General features: G+C 42.0%; 3 protein-coding genes across 7 annotated transcripts in view; 1 reads left to right on the top strand and 2 right to left on the bottom strand.

The window, feature by feature from the left end:
- The window catches only part of LOC128734588 (MOG interacting and ectopic P-granules protein 1), a 35,992-nt gene extending 24,155 nt beyond the window's left edge, over positions 1-11,837 (top strand). For 2 of the 5 annotated variants that reach the window (XM_053828857.1, XM_053828858.1), the window contains exons 3-9: positions 2,405-4,912; positions 4,984-5,283; positions 5,515-5,574; positions 5,712-5,975; positions 6,048-6,227; positions 6,285-6,639; positions 10,496-11,837. In XM_053828857.1, coding sequence (XP_053684832.1) covers positions 2,480-4,912; positions 4,984-5,283; positions 5,515-5,574; positions 5,712-5,975; positions 6,048-6,227; positions 6,285-6,639; positions 10,496-10,500 — 3,597 coding nt within the window. In that variant the 5' untranslated portion in view covers positions 2,405-2,479 and the 3' untranslated portion in view covers positions 10,501-11,837. The remainder of the gene's footprint in view (positions 1-2,404; positions 4,913-4,983; positions 5,284-5,514; positions 5,575-5,711; positions 5,976-6,047; positions 6,228-6,284; positions 6,640-10,495) is intronic. The other 3 variants (XM_053828860.1, XM_053828861.1, XM_053828859.1) reach the window with 3 other exon arrangements.
- A 311-nt stretch (positions 11,838-12,148) lies between these two features.
- LOC128736328 (uncharacterized) lies at positions 12,149-21,481 on the bottom strand. Its single transcript, XM_053830805.1, has 4 exons — positions 21,373-21,481; positions 18,030-18,234; positions 12,599-12,679; positions 12,149-12,527 (listed from the first exon to the last, which is right to left on the bottom strand). The coding sequence occupies exons 1-4, from the start codon at positions 21,479-21,481 to the stop codon at positions 12,149-12,151; spliced, it is 774 nt and encodes a 257-aa protein (XP_053686780.1).
- Positions 21,482-24,398: 2,917 nt separating this feature from the next.
- On the bottom strand, positions 24,399-24,928 carry LOC128737277 (U6 snRNA-associated Sm-like protein LSm5). Its single transcript, XM_053831882.1, has 3 exons — positions 24,816-24,928; positions 24,560-24,756; positions 24,399-24,497 (listed from the first exon to the last, which is right to left on the bottom strand). Exons 1-3 carry the CDS (start codon positions 24,859-24,861, stop codon positions 24,462-24,464), a joined length of 279 nt encoding a protein of 92 aa, XP_053687857.1. The 5' UTR covers positions 24,862-24,928; the 3' UTR covers positions 24,399-24,461.
- Between the last annotated feature and the right edge of the window lie 1,416 nt (positions 24,929-26,344).

The following is a 26,344-nucleotide window of genomic DNA, read 5'->3' as shown; positions in this document are numbered from 1 at the left end:
GCTCTTGCGTTATCAAGGCACAACTTCTTCGGAAGTTTCCTTCTTACTCCATATCAAGTATGGAGCCTAAATCCCAAAACGGTAATTGGTTTTATCAACCATGTAGTACCAAATTGCGGCACAGGATTACAACTATTCAGATTAACTCCATTAATGTGTATAGCAATCGAGACCTGCCACGATCATTAAGACTGTCGCAGTGGCCTTTTAACCCAATGCCCTTCTGGCATACAAAAAAATAAAAGGTTAATAAACTTATTTTAAGCGGGTCACGATCGAAAGCCAATTATATCTCGCAAACCATATGACATAGATACTTAGTATCTTCGACAAAAATTAATGAAATAGTTCTACAACATTGCCGAACACATGAACCTGTTATCTAGTTCTCTAATCTAATCAAATCTAATCTCACACTAACGCAGCCAATTCTTGAAAGCACCCTAGAAAATGACGATTACTTGAATCAATCATTTTTCAACGACCAAGCCAACTGCGCAGCATATACCGCAGAGAGAATTCCAAGGAATCAAGTGGGAAAGAAGGAAGAAAGCGTGGACCTCCCGTACCAAACGCTTCCCATATAGATAGTGATTTATTTACAGTTATTGGGAGTATCTTTGCTAATAAAGGTTAAGTGATACTCCGGACCCTCGGGGATGATCTAATGGCATTTAGACCGGAAGCCAGGCTGTAATTGGTCAAGGATATAGCGCCTTATATCGTTCTCTGATAATAGATTATTCTACCAAAAATATTATTTTAAATAATATAACACTTGAAAATAAAGTCGTGTGATTTAATGGTTACCTAAAACTACAGTTGTAAAGTTAGGAACTGAAAACCACACGACCCGCACCTCCTAGTTTGGCTACTCAAGCTTGGCCACGTGGAGGCGCTAGGTAGGAGCTTGAGATGGTAAGAGCAATGATGGGCGCTTTTTACTAGATGCCTTCCCCATTTCATACGCGTCATGAACATGCTATCTAGTTCCTAAAAAAGGTAATTTTTTCAAGTGTGACATCCCCTTAATATCTAATTATATGAAGAAGTGAAAAGATACAAAGAATGGTAAGAATGGTTTCAGAACATCTTTCTTATAATCCGACGATCCACTGCGATTTCTTTCCATTGTTTGTGTAGAGCTTGGAGAAACTGAAAGAAGGGTGGTCGACCCTGATACGAGGTGAAGGAAGTACACACGAGAAAAATCAATAATTCAAAATGAAAATGAAAGAATGGATAAGAGAAAAAGCTAGATAAAGATCGAGATAGATAGACCGACAAAAAGAGAGGGATAGAGAGATCGAGGAAGAGAGTGATAGAGAGATCAAGTAAGAGAGAGGAATAGAGGGATCAATGATAAAGGAGGAATGAGGGATCGAGGAAAAGAAAAGGATAGACAGATCGAAGAAGAGAAAAGGATAGAGATACCGAGGAAGAGAGAGGGATAGAGGGGCCGTGCAAGAGAAAGGGATAGGGAGACCGAGGAAGAAAGAGGGATGAGGAGACCGAGGAAGAGAGAGGTATAGAGGGATCAAGGAAGAGAAAAGGATAGAGGGATCGAGGATGAAAGGAGGATACCGGGATCGAGGAACAGAAAAGGATAGAGAGATCGAAGAAGAGAGAATGATAGAGAGACTGAGAAAGAGAGAAGGATAGAGAGATCGTGGAAGAAGGCAAGATAGAGAAATCGAGGAAGAGAGAGGGATACGGAGACCGAGGAGTTACTTGGTACGTTCATTATTCGAATTCTTTAGGCTATTGATTTTATAGAAAAATTTTTGGCGAGTATCCCACAAATTATTTTTTTGCCTTCCGATTGCCCAAGCCAGATTCGAAGGGGGTGACAAAAAATTGCAAATTGCCAAGCAAATTGACAAAAAGCAAATTGACTTTTTCGATACAACGTGTCACGTCCTGTCCTGGGGTTACTATCCGTTGCGCAAAACTTCTGACAGCATTGGAAAATTTGTCAAGTTTCGGCTAATACGGTTTTCATTCACATTATTACTGCCATACGTTCTGTTCGTTTCACTCTGCAAAGCCGGTATGCTGGTAAATGGGTATTATTTTCAAATCTTAGCCAGATTTTTGCAAATTATACCCACGCTGGCAGTAGATGTTGGCTACTGTGAAACATATTGAGTAGAGATAGGGTTGCCAGTCCCTTGTTCTACGGGCATAAGAGCATTGTGCCGTACAACGATGACACCAACACACATATACTTTGCTTTTAGCATTTTACGAACTTACGTACCACTTTTGCCCTACCTAAGTAATCGAGTACCTAGGTTTAACGCCCCGTGACCAAAAAAATCACATATGAAAGTTTAAAAAGAAAAAAAGTTTTCCTTTCCAAAATTTATTTACAATTATTCTTTTTACTATCCTTTGTTCACAGAGCGCACTTTGAAACGCCCTTCAGCACCACCCGCAGACCCCCACCGCGTTCACCGTGGCGTCGTCAGTCGAGGAAATGGGTGAAGTTGGAATGGCCGCCAACGAACATCCCACGTCCGACGAGGTCAAGGAGAACGGCGAAATCAATGGCAACAGTGACAAATTGCAACTGAAAGCAGCGGCGGTGCCGACTGGTGACATTCCAAAAAAAGCTGCCACTCCGGCAGTGGATGCGCCCAAGGAGCGGGATAACAAAACCAAAGCGACCGCCGCGACCCCCAGCGAAGGCAGCGAGCTGGACGAGAGCTCACAGACATCACGGCCCATTAGTAGTAACGGCCAAACAGAGGGAGAAGAAGATGACACTTCACAGGGGGCAGAAACTGAGGAAAGCCGACCGGAGGTTATGCCGATTGACAGTGAAAATCAGGATACAGTAGAATCGATGGAGGTCGATGGCGAAGAAACAGTTAGCGAGAGAAAGTCTCACTCAGCCAACTCAGCGCAAGATGAAGGCAAAGATCCTTTAGAAGATGGAGAAAGCGTGGAAAATTCCTTAGACGCGAAATCATCCAAGGTAGCAGGCGCTGAAGTAATGGACGTTGATGCACCCACAAATGGTCACAGTGCGATGGTCCCAAAAACTGACGGTAGTGAGGTGATCGATGACGACAGTGATGACAAACCGGTCAGTATTAATTCGGATTCTGAAAATGAAGATGATCGGCGAGAACCAATTAAAACTACGGCACCGGACAGTTTAGATTGTAATTCCAAATCGAACGATACAGTGTCAATGTCTAGCAAATCTAATGGAGACAACTCCAAGCAGCACAATGGTGACTGTGATAATGACGTAACGATTCTCAGCGACAAGGAGGAAGATTGCGTCGTGATTGATGATGAAGACGGTGACACGAACACCAGCAGTACGCCTAGTCAAAAGAAAATGGAAACCGATGATATATCCCCACGAAGAAGTTCGAGGGCGAGAAAAAGCATGCTGCCACAGGACATTTCTACTATTGATGACGATGACGACATTGAGGAAATAATCGATGATCCCCTGAATATAGCTGCAGCGAAAAAACCTCGATTGTCGATAAATCAATCTTTGCAACAAAATTCATTCAAAGGACAGTTACCAAACACTGCACAGCCCCAGAAATCACTCATAGCCAGCGCCCAGAATAGTGCCACAAAAGAGCCAACCCTGGTAATAATCGACACAAATTCGCTAATCAATAGGTCCAACCCTGGAACACCGAAATCTATCAACAGCTCGTACTCGTCTTTGCCGAGTGGTATGTCACCAAACAGTTCGTTCAATTCACCTCGCAGCGTTTTAAATCCGATGGCTGCCGTTGCTTCGAATTTAATCTCGAAAACTAACCCACCACCGTTAGCTCCCGTAACTCCATTGCTGCCAGCCCTAACGGACGATATGTTTGTTTTGGAAGCACCCTCCTTCATCGTGCCGTACATCTATGAGAAACCTCCACAAGAAAACCTGCGCGACATTGTAAATGAACTAGAGTCAAAAATTAAGGAAATACGCAAAAAGCTAGAAGAAACTAGCAAAGAAGACGATCAAAGTAGTAAAGCGGAAGAGGATATTAGTCAGGACTCCGACAGGAGTGCCGAGAAAAAATCGTCCACCTCTGCGGAACTCGAGTCCGAGCAGGATAAAAAGAAAAAATCTAAGCGAAAACCAACTGCTGACGATGATGAGGAGTGGGACGAGCTGAACACTTCGACAGATGAAGAGGCTTCCGATGAGGAGCAAAAAACTAAAGTTCTCATCAAAGAAGTTCAATCGGATATCGAAATGATTAAAGAGCACATAATTACTCCCGCTTCCAAGGAGGAGTTAACGACAACCGGTACCAGCACTCCAACGGATACGAAAAAGTCGGAAAATTATTTCGAAAACCCGCTAGGAAAATTTTTTATGAACATCGGCATAAATCTTGTGCAAGAGTATGTTCAGACAGATTTGCTGCGGCAGCATAAAAAGAAACGGGATCGCGAGGGTAAACCATCGGCCAGTACTCAGATGGCTATTAATTCTCTAATGAAAAACTTAGAACTAAGCAAGGAGAATAACAAACCCTTCAAATACGATATGAAGCGCTGTGAATACTGTTCGTTCAAGTCGGAATCGGCTCTTGCGATGGCGCACCACTACGAAACCCCGCACATGCGCAACTACGTGTACAAGTGCAACTTCTGTTCGTATGAAACTCGCCCGCCGCATGACATTCTGTACCACATGGAAGCAATTCATAATATCAAAGGTCGTCTGGAAAAGGCGGCAATGTACCATGCATGCCCCAACTGTCCGTTTGAAGATAACGGTAAATCGAAATTGGCCAGGCATGCAATTGCATGTGCGAAAAAATTCCGACCGGAGGTTAATCTGAACCCGCCAATCGACTGGGAGCCGCCGGCGAAAATACCGCGAATTAAACCCAAGCATGGATTAGTAGGAACGGCGACAGCCTATCAGGTAAGTGTACCGAAGATCACGAAATTCGCCTTTTCCAACTGACCGAAATTCTCAATCACTTTGTTTTGTAGGCCATGACCGCACAGCAGCAGAAGAACTTAGCCCTGGCTAGTCAACGATTACAGGCCGTGAGTAGCATAGCCCCGGTCAACATCAACAATATGACCGCGGCAGCTCAGGCCGCAGCTCTGCGAGCTCGAACCACTGGACGTCCACAGCCTATTTCTCCAGCAACGCCAACGAATCTGCTGCGTACTGGTGTTCCCGGCAGCGGAGGCAACCTAAGAACGTCTATATCACCTGGAATGGTAATACCAAACAACTTTCAGCTCTCAGCAGCGGCAATCGCTGCCGCTAATAAGATCTTGCCGGTAATGTCCTAGTATATTTTGTCTTGTTTTAAATTGGTTTAGCGTTACTTTTCATCCATTAACATTAAATCATTGTCGTTGGTTTTACGTTCGGTTTTTTATGACAACTTAATTAACAAGGATCTTTACGGTGGATGCTTATTTTCTGTACGAACTTTTATTTTATTACGTTGTTTTCTTCTGTTTATTTCTATCTATGCACCAATTGAAACAATCTGCACTATTCAAAAGACCCAAAACGCTGCTGGACGATCTCTGCTATCGAACTCTAACGCATCGGTAACAATTCAGGTTCGTTTTTTTAGTTGAGTAGTTTTAACATCTGTTGATCTTACTGGCAAAGGTATTTAAACAAATGTACAGACATAAACTACGTTTATTACGTGCATTCTAAGGTTACTAATAATGTATAACGTTTCACAACACAGAACTCCATGGGCATGAAGCCAGGAATGAAACCCTCCCAGCAGCCCAGCATTTCCATCACACCCCTGCCTCGACAAACCAATGCCACCAATATGGCCGTTGCGGGAGCCTTGTCCAAGCTACAAGCGGCGGGAACGTCTGCGATAAAGCCAGGGCAAAACCCAGTTGGTTCCAAGACGGCGTTCGTTGTTTGCGAAATATGCGACGGCTATATTAAAGATCTGGATCAGCTGCGCAATCACATGCAGTGGATACACAAGGTCAAGGTAATGAAAAACTGAGTTTTTTTTTACAAAATGAAACCGATTTTCTATAACAAAATTTTATCCATTTTACAGATTCATCCCAAAATGATTTACAATCGTCCCCCCCTGAATTGTCAAAAGTGTCAGTACCGTTTCTTTACCGATCAAGGTCTAGAACGGCATTTACTTGGCTCTCATGGTCTTGTGACAAGCTCAATGCAAGAAGCCGCAAACAAGGGAAAAGATGCCGGACGCTGTCCGGTTTGTGGAAGGGTAAAGATCAAAGTGTTTTGGTAAAAACTGATTGTAGCACCACCTCTTTCCTTCTAGGTGTATCAGTGGAAACTGCTAAATCATGTGTCCCGGGATCACAATATGACATTAAAGCCGGCCCATCTCTCGTACAAGTGTACGGTGTGTACGGCGACCTTCGGCATGTACAAACAGTTCGAAAGTCACGTTTATTCGGCGCACAGTACAGTCGCAAAGAAGGCTCTCGATAACAAGAAACCTGCTGCCGCTGGAGCCGGTGGCAGTACAGCCGGAATTATGCCCGGACGTGGTTCAACCGGTGATTCGCTGCTCAAACCGTTGAAGATTAACGACGAAATTACGATTATCCCGCAGCCGACGAGTAACAAGGGTGCTACGTCAAAAACAATCGAAATCGAAAGTCATGTTATAGGTGAGTAGACAGAAATGAATCCCTAATTTTCGTACGGATATATTTGCAAAAGAAAGCGACTTGATATAAATTCATGGTTATATTTTACTACTTGTGGACCTATTTAAGTACTGATCGTGCCCGATTTTGCTTAAACTTGATAGTCGGACGAGAACTGATATTATTAACAATGTATGATCGTTGACTTACTACATTGTTAGTTTTTTTTTACGTTCTGGGAACATCAAACACAAGAGCTCTCGTGTAACTTTTCAAAAGGATCTAAGTAAGATTGGGAGATTCTCTTTGGTGTATCTTTCATTCAATTATCACGGCGTCATCTATGCATTTCAACGCAAGTTTTCTCAACGATTAGTTAGCTAATGATGCCGGTAATGATTCATGCAATCTGTCAAGCAATGTCTGTAGCTCGTGATTCATACGCGTCCACCACTCGAACATGGCAAGGACGCGTGTGTCCTCCGTGAGCAGCGTCACAGCTTCAAGTCCTTAAAGAACTAACGGTCTAGTAAGGGTTTTTTACATTCTCACTTTCGTACAACTGCTCCTTGATCGTAGTATTTTGCAAAACTCAAATTAGGCCCGATTTCCTGCTTGAGTGCGCGGCTGGATCTCGTTACCAGTACTGTCGTCCGCAGTCACCATCCAAATTCACGAACTCATCTACCACTTCTAGTGCTTCGCCGTCAACGGTTACCGTCCGTGGGAGGCGCGCGTTTATGCTCTTTGAGCCTCAACTTTTTATGTATTTGATCTTCGCTGCATTTATTTTTAGCCCAATTTCCCTAGACTCCGCTTTCAGCCTGTCGTAGATTGCCTCCGCCGTCAATGTTTCTGGTTATCATATCAGAGTCATCTGCGAATCCTAGCAGTTGGCTACCGTTGGTGAAAAGCGTGCCTCTTGGTTTGATACCCGCTCATCGGATCACCCCTTCAAAAGCAATATTAGTATTCAACCCTCGTCCAGAAGGAACTCGAGCGTTTCCCCGAGATGCGCACGAAACACGTCATTCAATCTAATGAGAGCTATTACTCAGTCTCGTCAGTAAACCGTGTTCATACACTATCTGCCATAGCTGATCTCGATCGACTGTATCGTATGCTGCTTTGAAGTCGATAAGGATACGATGCGTGAGTGTGTTGCACCCCGTAGTGACGCGATCTTCCATGTAGCCCGTCTATAAAACCAGTGACAGCCGGCGCAATAAGGATTTGGGAAAGTATTTTGCGGACGGCATTTACCAGCGTTATGCTGCGATAGTTGCAGCACTTGAGCCGATCACGCTTTTTGTAGATGGGATAAACAACTCCCTTTTATCCATTCCTCCGGTAGCTTCACCTCTTCTACGCTAGGAAATAACGCAGTGTAAAGACGTTGCAAGTGTTTATACTGATTTTTCGTTTGATTTCTTGGAGGTCAGATGCTGGCAATGAGGTTTAAAAAGGTGTGGAAGAAGAAGAAATATGATGGTATTAGTTGCGAAAAACCGACGTCAAACTACAAAAACAAACCGCGTCGGACAATGGGGTTTGTTTTTGGAGTTTGACGTCACGCTTGATAGTGATTGGTCCGTTTACGATTCCACCCACACCATGATGAAATTTCTTTGCACTAACACTACTTAACCAACATTGCCACACCTGTATATATCACATTGAGATGCTGGGACATTACTATCTTCCATGGGTATAACTAGGCTAATTTGCGTTCCGCCTCCTGCAACTACGCCGTTGAGGTGTTCATCGAAGAACTGCTTTCACCTTCACCTATTGATCACCTCACGCTCTTATGACCAGAATCCCTCCCTCGTCCCTACACACGTTTCGGTATGTAGCTCTTAAGAGGTTGGTTCACTTTCCCGCAACACTTGCGCATGACTGTGCATGACGGCTTTTCGCCGCGGATCTTTTAAACCATCTTTTCTTTCCGACGGCTTTCCTGCAGAGATACGATGCCTAGTTTGTGGGGTTCAAACTGTTCCAGCAGCAACCAGTCTCCACTTATGAAATTCAGCGATTTGCAGTCTAAAGTACCGAGTTTCCATTCGTCGTCCTTGCTTCGTTTCCTAAGTCGATGTTGAATACTCCGATCCGTGTTTCTTTGAAGGTTCGTAGTGATCATTGTTCAAGTAGGTTCCACGATTCCAAGTCTCGTCATAAGACCACCATCTCAGCTTTAGTGCCGAGACCTCTTTTTCTTAATACAACCGCCTGCTGCGGATCAGACGCTGTCCTGAGCCGCTCGTAACCTAAAATGCTGGCGCTTACTAGGCTGAAGAATGTAGTACCATCAAAAACCATCCTTGACATGGGGTCAGAAGCTCCTCGTGGTAACACTCAACATTCGTATGAGTGCCCCCTTTTGACATGATTCCGTATACGTGTACATGGGAAAACCAATCTTCACTGCTTGCTGGTCCCAATCGGAATGGAATTTTATTTATAATCAGATTTAGTTACTGGGAGTCAAGGATACCTCTTGCTATACAGTTAACTACGATTCTACAATACGACCTTAGTTTCCACTGGGGTTACCCTCACACAATCTCCACTCAGGTCGCTCGTATTCTGGATAGTATCTCGAGAAGGTAGGGGTAAAAGATGCTAAAAAAGAGGCAGTGTAGCACTGCGGAGTCTCTCATTATTGCATTACACTGCAATACATATTGCATTAAACAATGGACCTTTTGAAAAGTCACGCGAGATTTGTGAAAACAGCCAATGAAAATCACATTGCGACATGATAAGCAGAAGTGAGGAGAAGCGAAGAGAATCTCATTTTTATCTTTTGAAATGTTACGCTATGCATTGGCCTCTACTTTTGTACTTTAGTTTGGAGGCAATGGACGTTAAAGGTCCAGTGTTGGGCTTCGGCAGCCGATATATACTCGAACATCAAATTAGTATTATATGTGTGGTCCAGACTATAACCTGTAGTATATTATACCGCTCAAAGTCGTCGTCCTCGAATATGTAGAATGCCAACAGGGCTTGAAAAGAAAAAAAACATTGGACTTGGGAAAATTGCCCATGGAAGCACTGATCTCCAAGGGGTTAAACGAGAAATTATGTTGCTGAGACCAGTCAAATCGCCGGTAAGAATCGACAAAGCACTAATAATAGGGCAGAGAAACGCTGGCAACGGCGCTCACTGGGTAATTTCACGGAACTCTCTGCTGCTTTTGACTAGTTAAATCATCAAATCGCCATCGCTAAACTGGAGAGATCAACATCGGAAAATCACTGCTTCGTAGCTGAAATCATATTTGTCGAATCGTCACTTCGATGTGCTATATCGGCGGGATTTTCGCCATCTTGTACCACGCTTTCGGGTTTTATCAGCGCAGCCATTTCGGATCGCGTATTTTTCTTATCTGTTTTAACGTCGTTAACTTTTTGGGCAAAGTCCTCAGCTCTCATTCGCAGAAGATCTACGCACCTTAAAAATTTCGACATATTTATGCCGAACCATCTCGGCTCGGCTACTATTTATGACTTTTACTGTTTGTTGCATCTCCTATGGCTTATCACGCCGATCACGTTAATGACTTGGACCTTCGCCGTTACCGAAGAATTATTGGAGTTTGGTAAACCAATAACTCGTTTGATTATGTATTAGGGATTTTTTTGTATCAATTGAGCTTATCAAAGTCTGAATGGAAATAAATGAAAATAATTATTCTGCTAATACTGTATTTGATAGGAGGCTACTGCAAATATTAGCTTCTAATTTACGCAATTAAAATGACAATTTTTTGACTAATGTCGCTCCTTACAAGAAAAAAAAACAGCAGAATCATAGAAAAATTTAGACAGAAATACACACTACAGACTTTTCCTCTATCCTTCATTTCAGATTGAGCATCGCTTCCGGTTTTACCATTTCACAACACTAGGGCAGTTTTTTACTATACCAATTACCACTTTCTGTCCGGCTGTATCTTGTAAACGGAGCAAACGGAAAAAATCTACAATGTTAAGGCAAGGTGGAAATAAAGCATTAATTGCGAGCTTCTTTTCTTTCTATACTCTTCATCCACACCCCGTTCCGATCGTGAGTTTCCTCTAATGAAGAATCCGGATTTCTTACGCGCTGTCCAGATTTAACTGGTAACCGAAAATAGCAAAAAAAAAAACAAAACTCACTCGCTTGGTCTGATCAAAAGAGGTTGAATCCAGCAAGAGTCTTTAGAGAGGAGGATATACGTAAACAAGTTCCTATTGGTCAGAGGCAGTCTGCTGTGACTTAATAAGAATGGATTATTTTCGGTTTATCGTGTTTCAGTGTGAAGGTTGCTTGTCTGAAATATGACAAATTGAATGTGAGAAAAAACGCACGATCCTTCAACAACTCACTGATTTGAATCATCCACCAAGCTGCTGTATGTTAATAGCAACACGTTTTTCGACCATTTTGATAATCTATATAAAAACACCTCAACCTAACAACCGTTGAAAATCAGTACACGCATTTTTGGCGAGTTTGTTTCAGTTTAGACCGACTAAAGTAAATATTTTTATGCACTCACCCATCGGCGAAACCAACGTGTTGCTTGAGAGCACTAATTAGTGGGTGAATAATTTGCTAAAAGAAATTTAATAAATCGCAAATATATCAGACTCAAACTCTCCTTTTGAATTCAGCATAGCAAACAAAGGCACAGGCAGAATTTGTGTACAATTACCAGAAAGAAAAGAAACAATTAAGAGTAAAAGTGACTCATTCAACAAACTGGCTAGCACATGGGCTAACATCCTTGTATTTTGTATATTTTTGAAACTGATTAATTTATTTGTTTTTAAGAGAACATAACTAATCTAAACTTTTAGAAGGTAATGACGTGTGCGCAGTTTCGACGACTAAGCGTATAGTGAGTATACTTAAGTTTAACGATTTTTCTTATAGAGATATAACTATAATGTAGTACCGAATATCTTACTGTATTAAAAATGGTATGTGCGTTGAAAACAGGCAAGCAAACATATTAGGTGCGTTAGAAATTACCCAGAATTTAAGGCAGTACATACACTAACCTCATCAGACCGTTCGTCAGTAAAAAAGAAAGTAAAAAAAAGCAGAACAAAACTTGCCAATAACAGGCAAACAGAAATGGTTTATGTATAAGAATTGGGAAAATATTAAGAAGGTACAGCAAAAAAAAAAGAAAATTCTTTATAGTCTAAATAAACAACTGATAATAAGCAAGAAGAAATGTAGCACTCAAACGTTCTTCGATAGAGAAAACCTATCTTGCTGGAATAAAAAAATTCCACGGTGATTGCCTTTATTGTTTCCATTAACATCCTGTTTAGCGCATCGGTATCGCTTCGCAAACCTTGGCCGTCATCAAGTGGAAAAATATCACCTTGTAGTAAAAACATATCATGGAAAAAAACGCCATTACTCATGTATTTTCTAGGGGGAAACAAACAGCAAAAAAAAAATAAAATCACACTTTTATCCTAATTAGACCGACAAACAGACGTCATTCTGAGTGCGCCGCCCTATCTAGTGCACTTCTGCCAGATGGCTAATGGTATCATCCAGCGAGGTCGGTATTAGGGGGTGACTAGCCGGCGACTTAATGGGCAAGCTTGCCAAATCGGCAATGCTAACGACCGACGCCGAGTCGTCCAAACTGCTGATGTTGTGCTTCGAAAGTTCGACGTACGAGCTGTTGGTTTGTGTGATGTTAACAATCGAGCCGGTGAACGGAAGTGTCTGCAGTACTTCGGACAGATCGGAAACGGCACCCACATGCACGGGAGCGATACCGGTCAGCACCTGTCCGTTGACGCTGGTCACCACCGGTAGCGGAATGTCACCCAGGTTAATGTGCGATTTGTTTGAAGATGAGCTGTAGAATGTTACGTCGACCTGTTCCTCACTGAAAGTATCAAGAAGCAGTATTATTATAGGGTGCTTGATCGATATTGTTGGGTTCTTAAGAGTCCATACTTGCTAAGCTCTTGGTCAGTTTCATTGTCCGGCACGTTCACTAGGATGCCTACTTCGTACACAATAGCTTTGACGACGTATCTGAAAAAAAAATTGTTTAAGAAAATTAGATTACTTCGAAAACTAGAAAGAGGGGTGAAGACTAAAAAAAAACACGTTACTTAGACTTGACTTGCACTACTTGATGATAATGATACAACAATAAACAAACAACTTGTGAAAGATCGACGACCGACAAAACTATGCAAAATGTTCAGAAGAAATCTAAATTGTAATTCAACTCAGTGAAACATTTCGTAGTAGAATCGGTGGAACTACACAGCGACGAAAGAGCAAAAAAAAACGTAAATTTGCTGTTTTGTTTTGGAGAATAGGAAAATCGAGGCGAATGCAAACTGGTTCTAAATGAATCAATCGGAAAAATTGCAGCACCCAATCTAGGTCGAACGAAATTAAAATCCGTCGGAATACACAATGATAGAATGATAGAATACTGCTAATTGTACACTCACCGAAACAAATGCTAAATGATGAAGTTCACTACAAACACTTTGAGTGTGTGTAAGGTCCCATTGTTTAGGAGGTCCTATTCTCAATTAATAAAAAGCTTTTCAATCAAGGAGCAGTATAAACGTGTTAAACTAGTATTTTCGACTTTTACTTGATTTAAATATGAGTTTCCAACACACAGTTTTAATCATCTATAATCAATAGTTTTCTATGCTAGTTTAGCCTGACGTCCAATTAAGTGGCACCTCATTGGTCTACATCTGATATTGCGGCCTCATGTAATCCCAATCTTGAATGACAATAATAATAATGAATATGCTATTATCGGAATCACCCATATTTTCGTATACCTTGCTTGCATGTATCGTAGATATGATCGATTCCGATTCGATCGTGTCAGTCGCCCATTCAATTTCCTGCATATACGATGATATCCTCGTACGATCGAGAAAACGATACTTCGTACTCAGGGCTGAATGAATAGCTAAGCAGACAGACGAAAGTAAAAAGTAGCGATAAAAAATATTACAAATCAATGGTCTAAACCGTCTTAATCGAGAAGTACACTAAAGTTGCATTTTAAGTTCGCGTAAAAAAACACGTCCGAATTCCGAAAATCGCGTAAAACGCCCTAACTCTAAAACTCGACGAAAAACACTTAAGTTTCAAAAGTGGAATAAGAGCGACTTCAGTGTAATGTAGTGTATCAGTGAAACTGAACAAATTATCACATTTTTTATAAAGATAGTGTTTATCCCCAGAGGCACGACACTGGTCTGACATTCCAATCTCAGCTGGGAGAGCTGTTAGGGTCAATAGAATCATTGCGATTCTATAAAGCACATGTAAACCACTTTCTCAAAAATAAAAACAACTGAATCTATATCTGAGAGGCGCAAATAGAAATCTTATTTTAAATTCAAACATCATTACTCTCTTCTACCATTTCCTACAACTATTGTAAAAGGAGGGATATTCAAATCCACTTGGGCGAATTCAACGCGAAGATTAGCTCAAACAGGGCGGACCTTGAACGCGTCACGGGACGCCAAGGCCTAGGAGAGATGGGCGAAAACGGAGATCTGTTTACAGGATTCTGTGGTAATAACAACATGGATATTGGTGGATGGACTCTTTCCACATAGACCAGTACATAAAATTACGTGGGTTTTCCCCGACGGCCGAACAGAAAACCAAATCGACCATATTTGCATCAGCCGAAAATGGCGAAGGAGCCTTCTTGACGTACGCAACAAACGTAGCGCTGATATCGCATCCGACCATCATCTTATCGCTGAAATACGTTTGCGCGTCGCACGTGTCCAACGACGGGAGGAGAAAGTTGGGTTCCGCTACGACGTCCGCCAATTGGAGAATCCTGAGGTGAAAAGGGCTTTTGTCGAACAACTTGAATCTCGAGCCTCGGAGTTGTCACCTGGTGGAACCGTCGAAGAGCAATGGACCGGCATCAAGAACGCCTTCATCACGACCAGTGATGAAACCCTTGGCAAAGCGCGCAGCGGGCGGATGGAGGGGATTTCAGATGAAACTTGGAGGAAGTTCGATGAGCGGAAAGAGGCGAAAGCCGGCATTGAGCGAGTGCGAACCAAATAGGCTAAGACATCTACCCCTACCCGTCAGCGATACGCCGAACTGGAGAGGGCTGTTAAACGTGCTTGTAGGCGGGACAAGAAAGCCTGGACTAACTACCTAGCCGAACACGGGGAAACCGCCGCCGCCAATAGTGATATCCGTTTGTTGTACGATATTTCTCGCCGCCTTAGTGGTGCTAGGATGAATACAAATATTCCGCTAAAGGACTGAGCTGGCGAATTACTGATTGGCCGTACAGAACAGCTTAAGCGATGGACTGAACATTTTGAACAACTCTTTCGAGTCTGAAATGTCAAAGACTAACAAAACCAGCAGCGCATGGCGCCAATAATTCGTCCCATCAAGCGTGTCAACTCTGAGGCACCATCCCTCGATGAATTTGAAGCAGCCATCAGAAGTATGAAATCCAACAGAGCGCCAAGGATTGACTGTATTTCAGCCGAGATGCTCAAAGCTGACCCATCTTTGTCAGCTCAGATAAGCATCAGCAATATATGGGAAACCGCAACTAGTCCGGTGAACTGGATGCAGGACATATTGGTCAAAGTACCTAAAATAGAAGACCTAACTGAATGCGGTAACTGGTGTGGCATCATGTTGCTCTGTACTACTCTTAAAGTACTATGTAAGGTCTTAACCGAATTCACGAGAAGATCGACGGTACTCTTCGGCGGTAGCAAGCTTCGCATTATACTGGATCATATCAACGAATTCCGGGATTCTTTTTTTGTTGGTGTTCGTTGATTTCGAAAAGGCGTCCAATCGTCTCAACCACGAAAACATGCACTTAGACGTAGAGGAGTTCCAGATAAGCTAAGTCCATTTCATCGAGGCGTTCTCGTGCAAGGTTTTGCACAACGGCGTCTTGTCCGACCCTATAATGCTGGCGTGAGACAGGGCTGCATTTTATCACTGCTGCTGTTTCTTATAGTTATGGACGAGATATTAGTTGAAGCGATTGATAGTAGAACAAATCGAGGATTGCCGTGCAACCTTTTATCGATGGAGCAGCTAACTGGCCTTGACCCTTGGACCACGACATTGACTTGCTCACACAACGCCTAATCGATATGCAGAGCAGGTTAGATGACCCCTCGGAGAGCTCCCAGGTTGCAGGTCTTACAACCAATGTATGTCTATGGTAGTAAATACTACCAACTTCACTGCGAGCAAGTGGAAACCTTTCATTTGGTAGTCAGACAACGCCCGCCCGATGGCAATACCAAAACAAATATAGCTGCACGGACCAGGAAGCCCAGGGGTATCTTTGCAGGTGTGCGAAACTTTTGGCGCTCAACCCAGATGCTTCTACATACCAAAACTCGAATTTTCAACTCAAACCTTAAATCCGTATTTCACAACGGAGATAGACCGAAGACAACGCAAAAACTGCAGGTATTTATTAATCGCTACCTGCAATATATCATTCGTGCCTGGTGGCCTGATAACTGGATGTCCAACTAGGGAACTTCATTGTCTATCTTCAACAGCAGATAGCAATAGAAATTCGGGAACGTCAGGTGGAATTGGATCAGACACACCTTGAAGAAGGGAGCGAACGAGATCTGCAGATAAGCACTCGACTGGAATCCGCAAGGACAATCCGTAGAAGAAGCAGACCCAGAGGCTCATGGCGACGCAGTTTAGCCAACGACAACGGCTGTAGGTGAGAACCTGTTCTGGCGACAGGTAAAAGCCATGGCGGGTACCCGTCGGCAGTGGAGATCTCTAATTTCATTCTCTTGTTCTGCCGCCATATTTAATAATTTTTCATAACTGAACAGATTAAATAACATGATCAAAACCGAATTTTAATTTATCATTGCTTGTTTACTTGCTGACGAGTGATTTTCCTCTTGTAGCCCTCTCTTGTAGTTATTCCTGCATAATGATTGTTGGTGTCATACCTTGTTGGGGTGCATGGAAAGCTCCGAGGTAGCTAAGATATACACTCAAGTCGCTTTTTACGCAAAGGATACTTCCCGCGTAAATCAAAACCGCGTAAATTCCGAAAATTGCGTAAAAAACGTGTAAATTCCGAAATTCGCGTAAAAAAACCGCGTAAATTCCGAAAATCGCGCAAAAAAAAACCGCGTAAATTCCGAAATTCGCGTAAAAAAAATCGCGTAAATTTCGAAAATCGCGTGAAAAAACCGCGTAAATTCCGAAATTCGCGTAAGAATAGTCGCGTAAAAAAACTTCGACTTCAGTGTATATTTTTGGATAGAACTAAGTGTAAACTCAATTATCTTAACAATTTTAAGCGAAATTAAACCAAACTTGTAATTGTGTGGTAAATACATATTGTACCGAGAAGATGAATCTAAGCATGCTAGTGTTATCGAAACATTAATATTCAGTCCAGATTTGAACCCTTTTGAACATCTTTTGAAATAATTTCATTTCTATAATAAGAAATCATTTGATTTCTTATCCAAATGATTTAAAACGAGCTCTTGTAAAAAAAAGGTCAGCAAGTCATAGAGGGATATTTGAAAAACAGTTAATTTTATCCCAAACAGATTGAAACAAGTCATCAAGAATGTAAATGGTGCTACAGGGTAGTAGTTAAGCGAGAAAGGACATTTATTTTAACTAATAGTTAATTGTCTGAATACTTTTTTGGATACATTTTCAGGCAATTTAAACTATATGTACTCTATCTTTAAAACGGAAAGTTTTTCCCCGAACTTTTGTTAAGCATCCAAATATGCTTTAGTTAAGCAGTGTTTTAAAAAATATGTGTTACCTTTCTTTGAAAAATAACAATGCAAAATTACTAAAAGAAAAATTTATGCGCTGCTGTCCGAATACTTTTTTGGTCGACTGTAAATCCTGAATCATCTAATTGAAAATGATTCAACAAGTCAACTATTTTGTACATTTTTGAATTTGCTTCCAACTATAACATATTTTATTTAATTATTTTAAAAAATTCGCATTTTGCAAACGCACAAAGTTGATGGACTTGAACGAAAATAGTATTTAAAAAATTCAAGATCTCGTATTTTCCCACGAAACTCCAAAGTCACTTTTCTCGTAAATCTTAAACCACGCTTCGTAGAGCACAGAATCCAACAAAAACATCATTTGGAAGAAATTTTTCAAAATTCCAAATAAACATTCTATTTAATTATAAGTTAAACACGTCCTAAACCGGGAACTTCATCTAGAATTCACACTACTGGAAGATTTCCATTTCCTAATACTATGAAGCGGAAAGTAAGAGAGCTAAGTAAGTTACTGCTGTCCAGCAGTAACCCCATGGCATTGCTACATTTCCAAACTAGCGCCCAAAGCTACTCACAATTCCTGATGGGTTCCGTTCGGTGCGGTGCCGTTCAGCGACTCACTTCCTTCGCTATCACTTTCTTCGCTGCTTGAACTGAAGAGTGGTTCCAATGATTGTGATACGTTATCATTTTCGAAGGACACAGGCACACCATGAAGTTGCAGGAAAAAGCCACACAGGGCCACGGTTAGCACAATTCCGAACCTAGCAATCATCTTTCCTGTTGGCAATAATGCACGTTGGTGGTGAACACTGAAACTGATGAATAGCTTCTTCTGATCAAACACACGATTTCCACTTCAGGTCACGTCCTGGCCGCCTAGATCGACTAACTCCGTTGGGAGGATTTTACGATTAATAGCGATCTCGAAGCTCCGATACGAATGACCCACGGTAAGCTCCGAATGAACGCTTTTTATATTTGGCGAGATGTTTAGCACACTTGAAGCGCTGTCGTCGTTTTCGCTTGTGATCGACAACTTTGCATCCGTGCTCGTCTTAGATCGCAGATCTAAGATCGGGACTCGCCATTGTAACAGATTATTTTCAGGCGGTAGGTAAATAAATGACGATGTGTGATGCGATAGGTGTGGAATGAATTAATTAGGACTCAATTATAGCTGATTGGAGCAGCATCATAGCCTATCGGATTCAGATCGGCAGGCCAGCATTGTGTCGGTCGAGTAATCATTACGGAACAAAAGTTTTAATTGTATTGCAAATGTCGTCCTCGTACCAAGACATCACACCCACTCGCACCATAACTTTTAGGTTATTCACGGCTTTCATACGTTTTGAAAGTGTTTCACATCCGGTAAAGTTTGTTGCATTGGATATGAAGCGTTTTAAATCAAAAACTTCAATTCTGCTAGTTTAAATCTTTTCTCCACTCCGTAGAATTCGTCTTTGCCCCAAAATTAACTTTCTATAGATTATTTTTATAAGATGACGTAGAATTTCGTCACGGTTTTTATACCCCTTACAATAATGTCGTAATTTCATAACAACCCTTTCTTACAATCATTTTGGTGTAATCCAGGAATATCAAATTGCTCTTACAAATATTGCGTCGCGTGGATCGTATGAATCATGCATGAATGCTTTTTTGGACTGTTATTTTTATCGATCGAGATAATTTTCACTCTCCGATGTGAAATTTTAACAAGACTAACAAGTGCTTTCAGTAAAGTCATCATGAAACGTATGAATTCGAAGCAACGCCAACGGTTGAAAATAATTTCACAATTCAGTATACGATAAAAAAAATACGTCACAGGTCTTCACGACGAGCAAATTTATCTGTGGAAATTATTCGCTGTACAACCAGATAGTTTCGAACCCAGTATATATAGTATATTGAGTCTACACAATCCAACCAGTCAAATAAACGTTTATTGTACAGAAAACCCCCAATTTTTGAGAAATTCCAGTTTGTTGGACCCAAAAAAAGGTCTGAAAGTGCGTGTAGCTAGCATTATATATCCATTGATCAGCATAATTTCTCCATCTATTTCGGTCCATGACAGCTTGTCTCCAATTCCACAGGCACCTGGTGCTCGCCAGATCTCGCTCCACCTGGTCTTGCCACGTCGCTCGCTATGCCTCTCTTCGTCTAGTTCCTATCGTATTCGATGCGAAAAACATTTTTGAAGGATAGTCGTCTGGCATTCTAGCAACAAATCCTGATCAACGTATCCGTCCATCTTTAGCCACTTTCTGCATACTTGGTTCGCCGTATGCGCAAGCTCGTGGCCATTCTTTGCCTCCATACACCGTTCTCTTGCACTCCGCCAAAGATGGTTCTTAGCACCCGCCGTTCGAAAACTCCGAGTGCTCGTAGGTCCTCTTCTAGCAGTGTCCACGTTTCGAGCCCGTAGAGGACAACCGGTCTAATTAGCGTTTTGTACAGTGTGCACTTTGTACGGGGGCTCAGATTGTTCGACCCCATGTGTTTATGGAGTCCGTAGTAGGCCCGACTTTCGCTGATAATAGGCCTTTTAACCTTACGGCTGGTATTGTTGTCGTCTGTTGCCAGTGAGCCAAGGTATACGCTCACTCAAACTCATCCCCATTGATTGAGCGGGCCGTGTCGCGCTCGGTGCCGCTCGCTAGCATACACTTCGTTTTAGACGTATTTATCTTCAACGCAATCTTCTCTGCTACGCGTTACAGTCTGGTGTACTGATTTTCCACCGCCCCAAACGTTCTGCTGACTGCATCCACATCGTCAGCAAAGCAGATAAATTGACTATATTTATTGAAAATCGCGCCCACATTTCTATCGCCGCTCGCCTTATAACACCTTCAAGCGCAATGTTGAATAGAAGGCAGGAAAGGCTCCTTGTCGAAGTCCCCTGCGAGATTCGAATGGGTCCCACAATCCATCCGAAATTCTCACACAGCACTCAATCCCATCCATCTTAGCCGTGATAAGTCTAATAAGCTTACCCGGAAAGCCGTTTTCGTCCAAAATGATTCATAGGTCTTGTCGGTATACGCTATCATATGCGGCTTTGAAATCGATGAACAGGTGATCCGTGGGGACTCGGAATTCGCGGTACTTCTGGAGGATCTACCGCAGGGTGAAGATTTGGTTCGTTGCAGACCGACCCTCCGTGAAACCGACCTGGTAACTTCCCACAAATCTATTGGCGATAGTCGATGGATGATGACTTGGGATAGCACTTTGTAGGCGGCATTCAGAATAGTGATCGCTCGGTAGTTCTCACAATCCAGATTATTGCATTTCTTGTAGATAGGACCAAAAATCCCGTCTTTTCTTTGCTCCGGTAATCGTTCCGTACCCCAAGTCTTGACGAAATCAGTTGATGCAGACTACCGAACAACTTGTCCGGGCCCATTTTAATAAGTTTTGCTCCAATACCATTCTTTCACGCTGCTTTGTTCTTCAGCCGCTGAATGGCTTCTTTAACTTCCCTTATCGATGGGGGTGGCACATCTTCGTTGCTTGCCGCACCAATGAAGTTACTTCCTCCACTATCATGGTCTTCCGCCTACATTTCATTCAGGTGTTCATCGTAGTGCTGCTTCCAACTTTCAATCACCGCACGGTCGTCAGTCAAAATAGTTCCATCTTTATCTCTGCACATTTCGGCCCGCGGCACAAAGGCTTTACGAAATTCATTGAATCTCTGACAGAACTTCGGTGTGTCGTGAAAGCGGTACAGCTGCTCGAGTTCTTCGCACTCCCTCTTCCCCTGGTGGCGCTTCTCTCCTGGAAGAAACGGGTTTGCTGTCTCCGCTTCCGTTTATATCACTCCACATTCTGACACTACACTGTTAATGGTTGTTTTAACGGCATTCTAACAGTCCTCAAGAGGGGCTTCGTCCCGCTTACCCTCTTCCGGCAGCGCGGTTTCAAGAGATAACGCATAGCTTTCGGCGACATCCGGTTGCTTCAGTCGTGCTAGATCATTCCGTGGCGGGTGCCAGTACCGTATGGTCATCACAACAGATAGTTTTTGACGTATCCCTACCATCACTAGTGATCCGAATCAATGTTAGCGTCCGTATAGATTCTGGCGTCGTTAATGTCTGAAAAGTGCCGACTATCTATCAGAACGTGATCGATTTGTTTTTCCGTCTGATTGGGTGATCTCCGAGTGTACCGATGGTAGAGGTTATGTTAAAAGAAGGTATTTAGTATGGTCATGGTCTTGGAGGTGCCAAAGTCAACAAGTCTTAAGCCGTTTTCGTTCATTTGCGGATGTAGGAATGAACCGTCCAATCACCGGTTTAAATTTTTCCTCCTGATCAACCTGAGCATTACAGTCCCCGATGATGATTTTGACATCATGTCTTCGGTAGCGGTCGTATTCGCGCTCTAACTGCGCGTAAAACTCGTCTTTGTCGTCATTGGCACTTCCAAGGCGGGGGCTGTGCACGTTAATTATGCTAATATTAAAGAATCGGCCCTTAATTCTTACTCTGCACATTTGGGGGTTGATCAGCCTCCACCCGATCACCCGCTTCTGCATCTCGTCCATCACTATAAAAGCTGTGCGTAGCTCATATGTATTGCAGCAGCTCTGGTAAATGGTATGACCATCCCTATCGTTCGTTTCCAGCATATCTCCTGCAGTGCTACGATGTCGAACTTGCGGCTCTTCCCTTTTTTAGAAAGCACGTGGGTACCTCCGAGGAAATTTAGAGACCGACAGTTCCATGTTCCTAATTTCCAATCGTTAGTCCGTTTTCGTCGTCTGGGTATTTGCCGAGTGTTCCGATTAGAGTTATTATTATTTACGAAGTTCATTGCTTTGGCTTTTTTGTGGTTCAGGCTTGCAAAGCCCGCAACCAACTCCACAGTGTCCCTGGAGAGCCAACGTAGCTCGAAGGAGCCCTCCTTCCCTGTCAGCATACGACCTTATAGTTTCCACCGGGGTTGGTTACTCGATCTCCTCCGAGGTTGCTCGTATCCCGGCTGGTACCACGAGGAGGTAGGGATAGGAGTTGCTGGGTAAGAGGCTATGGACCACTGTGTGGTCTATTTTATGCCCAGTGCGCAAGGCACCGATGGTACGCATTACCCGTTAATCAACCGAAGTGGGTAAATAACTCGTTCGAAATTAGGATCCATTGGAATTAGGAGTAGTGTTGTAAGAATCTGCAAAGCGAGTTTTGTTTCGTATGAGAACAAGCAAACTTTGTCGAAGAGAGTTGAATGGAATTTGAATCTACTTTTACATCATTCAAAAGTTCAAATCAATAGACGCAGCCGCTTGACTCTCACGATAACAAAAATCGCTCTCTATCTTCGGTAATTAACTCATAACAAGATGTTACTGGTAAAAACTTGAAAACTATCTGCCCCAATTATTCGTGTTTCAAAAAATTAGCGCTTTTGCAAAACCAATGTTATCAACTTATTGATTCTCAGCCAACTGCTATTTTATTTTCCAAAGAACTGGTATGCTCTGGAAGACTCCAGGAAAATATAGGAAAATTCGACCGATTTTTTAGGAAAACGTTGTTCTTATCCAATTCTATGCCAATAAAATCGGTTCCAATGTTAAATGGAACATGCAGAATTCAATTCCTGAATCCACCCGGACGTATTTTAGTAATATTTTGGTGAATAACTGCTATGGCAGAAATGCCATGCGTCAGTATTAGAAACTAGAATAATCCACTCTTAATTCTTTCAAACTGGTTTATCCTAGTGTTTGAAATTTAGTAAAAACAAAATTATTTGTTACATTGAGCGTTCCATTCCGAGAATAGTTTTGTACAAAATCGGAAAATCCCAAATCGCAACTTTGTTATTTTAAAGTTTTCTACGTAAACGCTGCGACGACGCAGGTCACCGGATTGATGCTGATTGGGATAGCGCTAATTGCCATACCAAACAGTGATCAACGGTCGGCGGTGGTTGAATGATTAATAGCGTTCACAATCCTTTCCACGAACACTTGTGCACGTTTTGAGGTCGGTGCTAGGCACTTCACAACATGGTTCGATTTTTTGATTGTCACTCTGAAATCTTGATCGAACAGAATAAACGGTTCAGTCTATCATTATTGGGTGAGCTGATCAGTTGCCAAGCATCTTGTTACCAGTGGAATAGACGAAATGTTGGCACTTTTACTAGCAGTGAGTCATTTTTACTGTTTTGATTCAGAAACCATTATTCAGAATGACCAAATAATTATTTTTCACAGATCTTAACTGTGGTTACTTTCGCTCACAGCGCCCCAACCAGTAACGCCACAACTGTGAACATTGAATCAGTTGTGGAACATTCTCTCGAAGATATAGCTGGTGCCCTAATTGCACAGCATGGTCAAAATTCAACGCAAATCTATCACTCAGCAAACGGAAACGTACATGCATCTGTGCAACCATTTAACTTGTACCCACTGCAAACAATCGCATTCTTCCCTAATCATCATCACTTAGCAGTGCAGAATACGACTACCCTGTTTAACAATGGATCAGTAGAAATAGAACGGGTCAAGGTGACCGTCATTCCTGAAACTACTGTGGCAGCAATATCTACGGAGACCAATATAATAACATCTAGTGCAATATCTAGCACCAGCCAAACAAGTACAGCTACAGTGACGGTGACATCACCGAAAAGTACTAATAGTGTCAACACATCCACTGCTGGAAGTACTGATCTAGTAATCAACAGCTCCGAAGAAGATATTGTAGTAAAGATTAAGGAAGTTGCAGCCGACCCGGTAATCTTATCCGTTGCAGTATAAGGTTAGAGGTTTTCCAAAAGCTGTGTGTATTAAGCAATAGTTTTGTAATTAGTAGGACAAACATTCTATTGAAATTCTAACGTGTAATCTGATACTTTACCGATTTGATATAATTACATATTACGGTTTTCTTTTGTAAGAAATACAACATATTAGCCAAATTAATTTGTTTTAATAAATTAATTGTTGAAATCAGCAGAAAAATGCCAGCGCATTATTACGCCGTCTCTGTTAATTCACCTCCGGGCACCAACTATAAAGTCAATAAAATTTTTTTTAAGAATATAGCAAACGCAAAATCAATGTTTGACTTGCCATAGTTATGTTATTTCCGTTTAGTAAGATCTGATCCAACTTGGTAATCCGTCTTCCTTCTGGTGTATTTTCATATTCCGTAACGTCCTCTAAAAGCATGTTAACGAAATCGTCAAATCCCAATAGCGTGCCAACGATTTCCTTATCGTTCTTCATTATAATGTGTATCCGAGAACCGATGCATTTATCTACCAGCTCTACAAACCGCATGTTATTGTTTAACCATTGAACCTGAACGACACTAATTTGAACTTACCAAGAGGTAAAAGCGTTGACTGATTCGAAACACTGGTTTGGGCCATATTTGATTGATTAAACTTAAACTCAGGCTAAAACGTATATTCGCACCTCCTCACTAATAGCAAAATTTTCCGCGCACTATGCGAGTTTACAATGTTTACTTATCCTTTGACGTTTCCACGCCGGTTCGCGTTGCACCCGTGTGTTGTATTACACAGGTACGGCAATAAGTTTCTATATACACTCTACCAAAAAAGAACCCAATGAAAATATGAAAAACACTTAAAATTAGGTAAATCGGAATATTCCGTTGATTTTTCTTGAATCCTTCTGGCGAAAACCTTTTAACTGATTAAAGCTGGAATCACACTGACCGTCAGCGAACATCAACGGCAACGTATCGTAACGGAACGTCAGTGATGGTCACATTCATTTTCAATGAGCGCATTCACGCACGAGTGCCTTGACGTTCCGTGATGTGACGTTCCGGACGCGTGTGAATGCGCACATTGAAAATGCAAGCGACCATCACTGACGTTCCATTACGATCACATCCCTGGCATGAACGTCATTCTCATACATTTTTCTTGAAGCCGTTTGAGCCAGGCTTGCTGGCTCGATTTTACGTCAAGTTTGACAGCAGCTGTAAGAATTACGCAATCATACGGTTTTATGCTTCAGAAAATTTGTTGCATATAGGATGTAGATAGTGAAAGATGTTCGTTTTTTGTGTTATCGACAACGTAAGATAGCAAACATTCTGACTTTTGATAGTCTTATTTTTTACGATAAACAAAAGAGGGGAAACAACACGCTGCATTCGTCATACTGCGCAGCATTAAATACATGCGTTGTCCCGTTTATATTTTGTTTCGAAATTTGGTGTCTACCTCTATTACCACCACTATCGGATGCGGCTTCAGTTGACAGCTGTCGTGACAGGGATCTCGTTACGATACATTGCCGATGATGTTCGCTGATAGTCCGTGTGATTCCAGCTTAAAGTGAAAATTTGTTGCATACTGCGGTAAATTTCGACTGTATGGGTATGAAATGGGGAAGGCAAACGAGAAAGCGACCAACATAGCTTTTGCCAGCCCAAGCTCCTACCTAGCGCCTCCACGTGGCCATACCCGGTAATACTCTATTGAGTAGCTAAGCTAGGAGGTGTGATGCCGTGTGGTTCCCAGATGCAGACGGCTGAGCCACACGGCCTTGGTAGCAGGTAAGTATAATATGTTATTTTAATTATTTGTTTTGTTTTAGCTCAAGCACCTACTATTGTACAATTAAGACTCTAACCGTAACAACCTTAAACAATGCACATGGATATCGTAAGGAAAAATTAAATTAATTATTAGATGATGGAAACTAACGCAATTTTTTTTCATTCGAAGGATTGATGGTGAGATTGTTCTATTTTTCTCATATATGCTTCATTTCATTTTATTTTTAATATTTCATTCATATCGTATATACTGGGTACAAGAACACCTATGAAGATTGCGTGAGTTTTTGCGCATCCTCTTAAAATAGGTGGTCAAC

Source organism: Sabethes cyaneus, chromosome 2, assembly GCF_943734655.1.
Source record: "Sabethes cyaneus chromosome 2, idSabCyanKW18_F2, whole genome shotgun sequence".
Classification (NCBI taxonomy): domain Eukaryota; kingdom Metazoa; phylum Arthropoda; class Insecta; order Diptera; family Culicidae; genus Sabethes; species Sabethes cyaneus.
The sequence above is the reverse complement of the archived record's forward strand: the minus strand, read 5'-3'. Positions and strand labels throughout refer to the sequence as shown.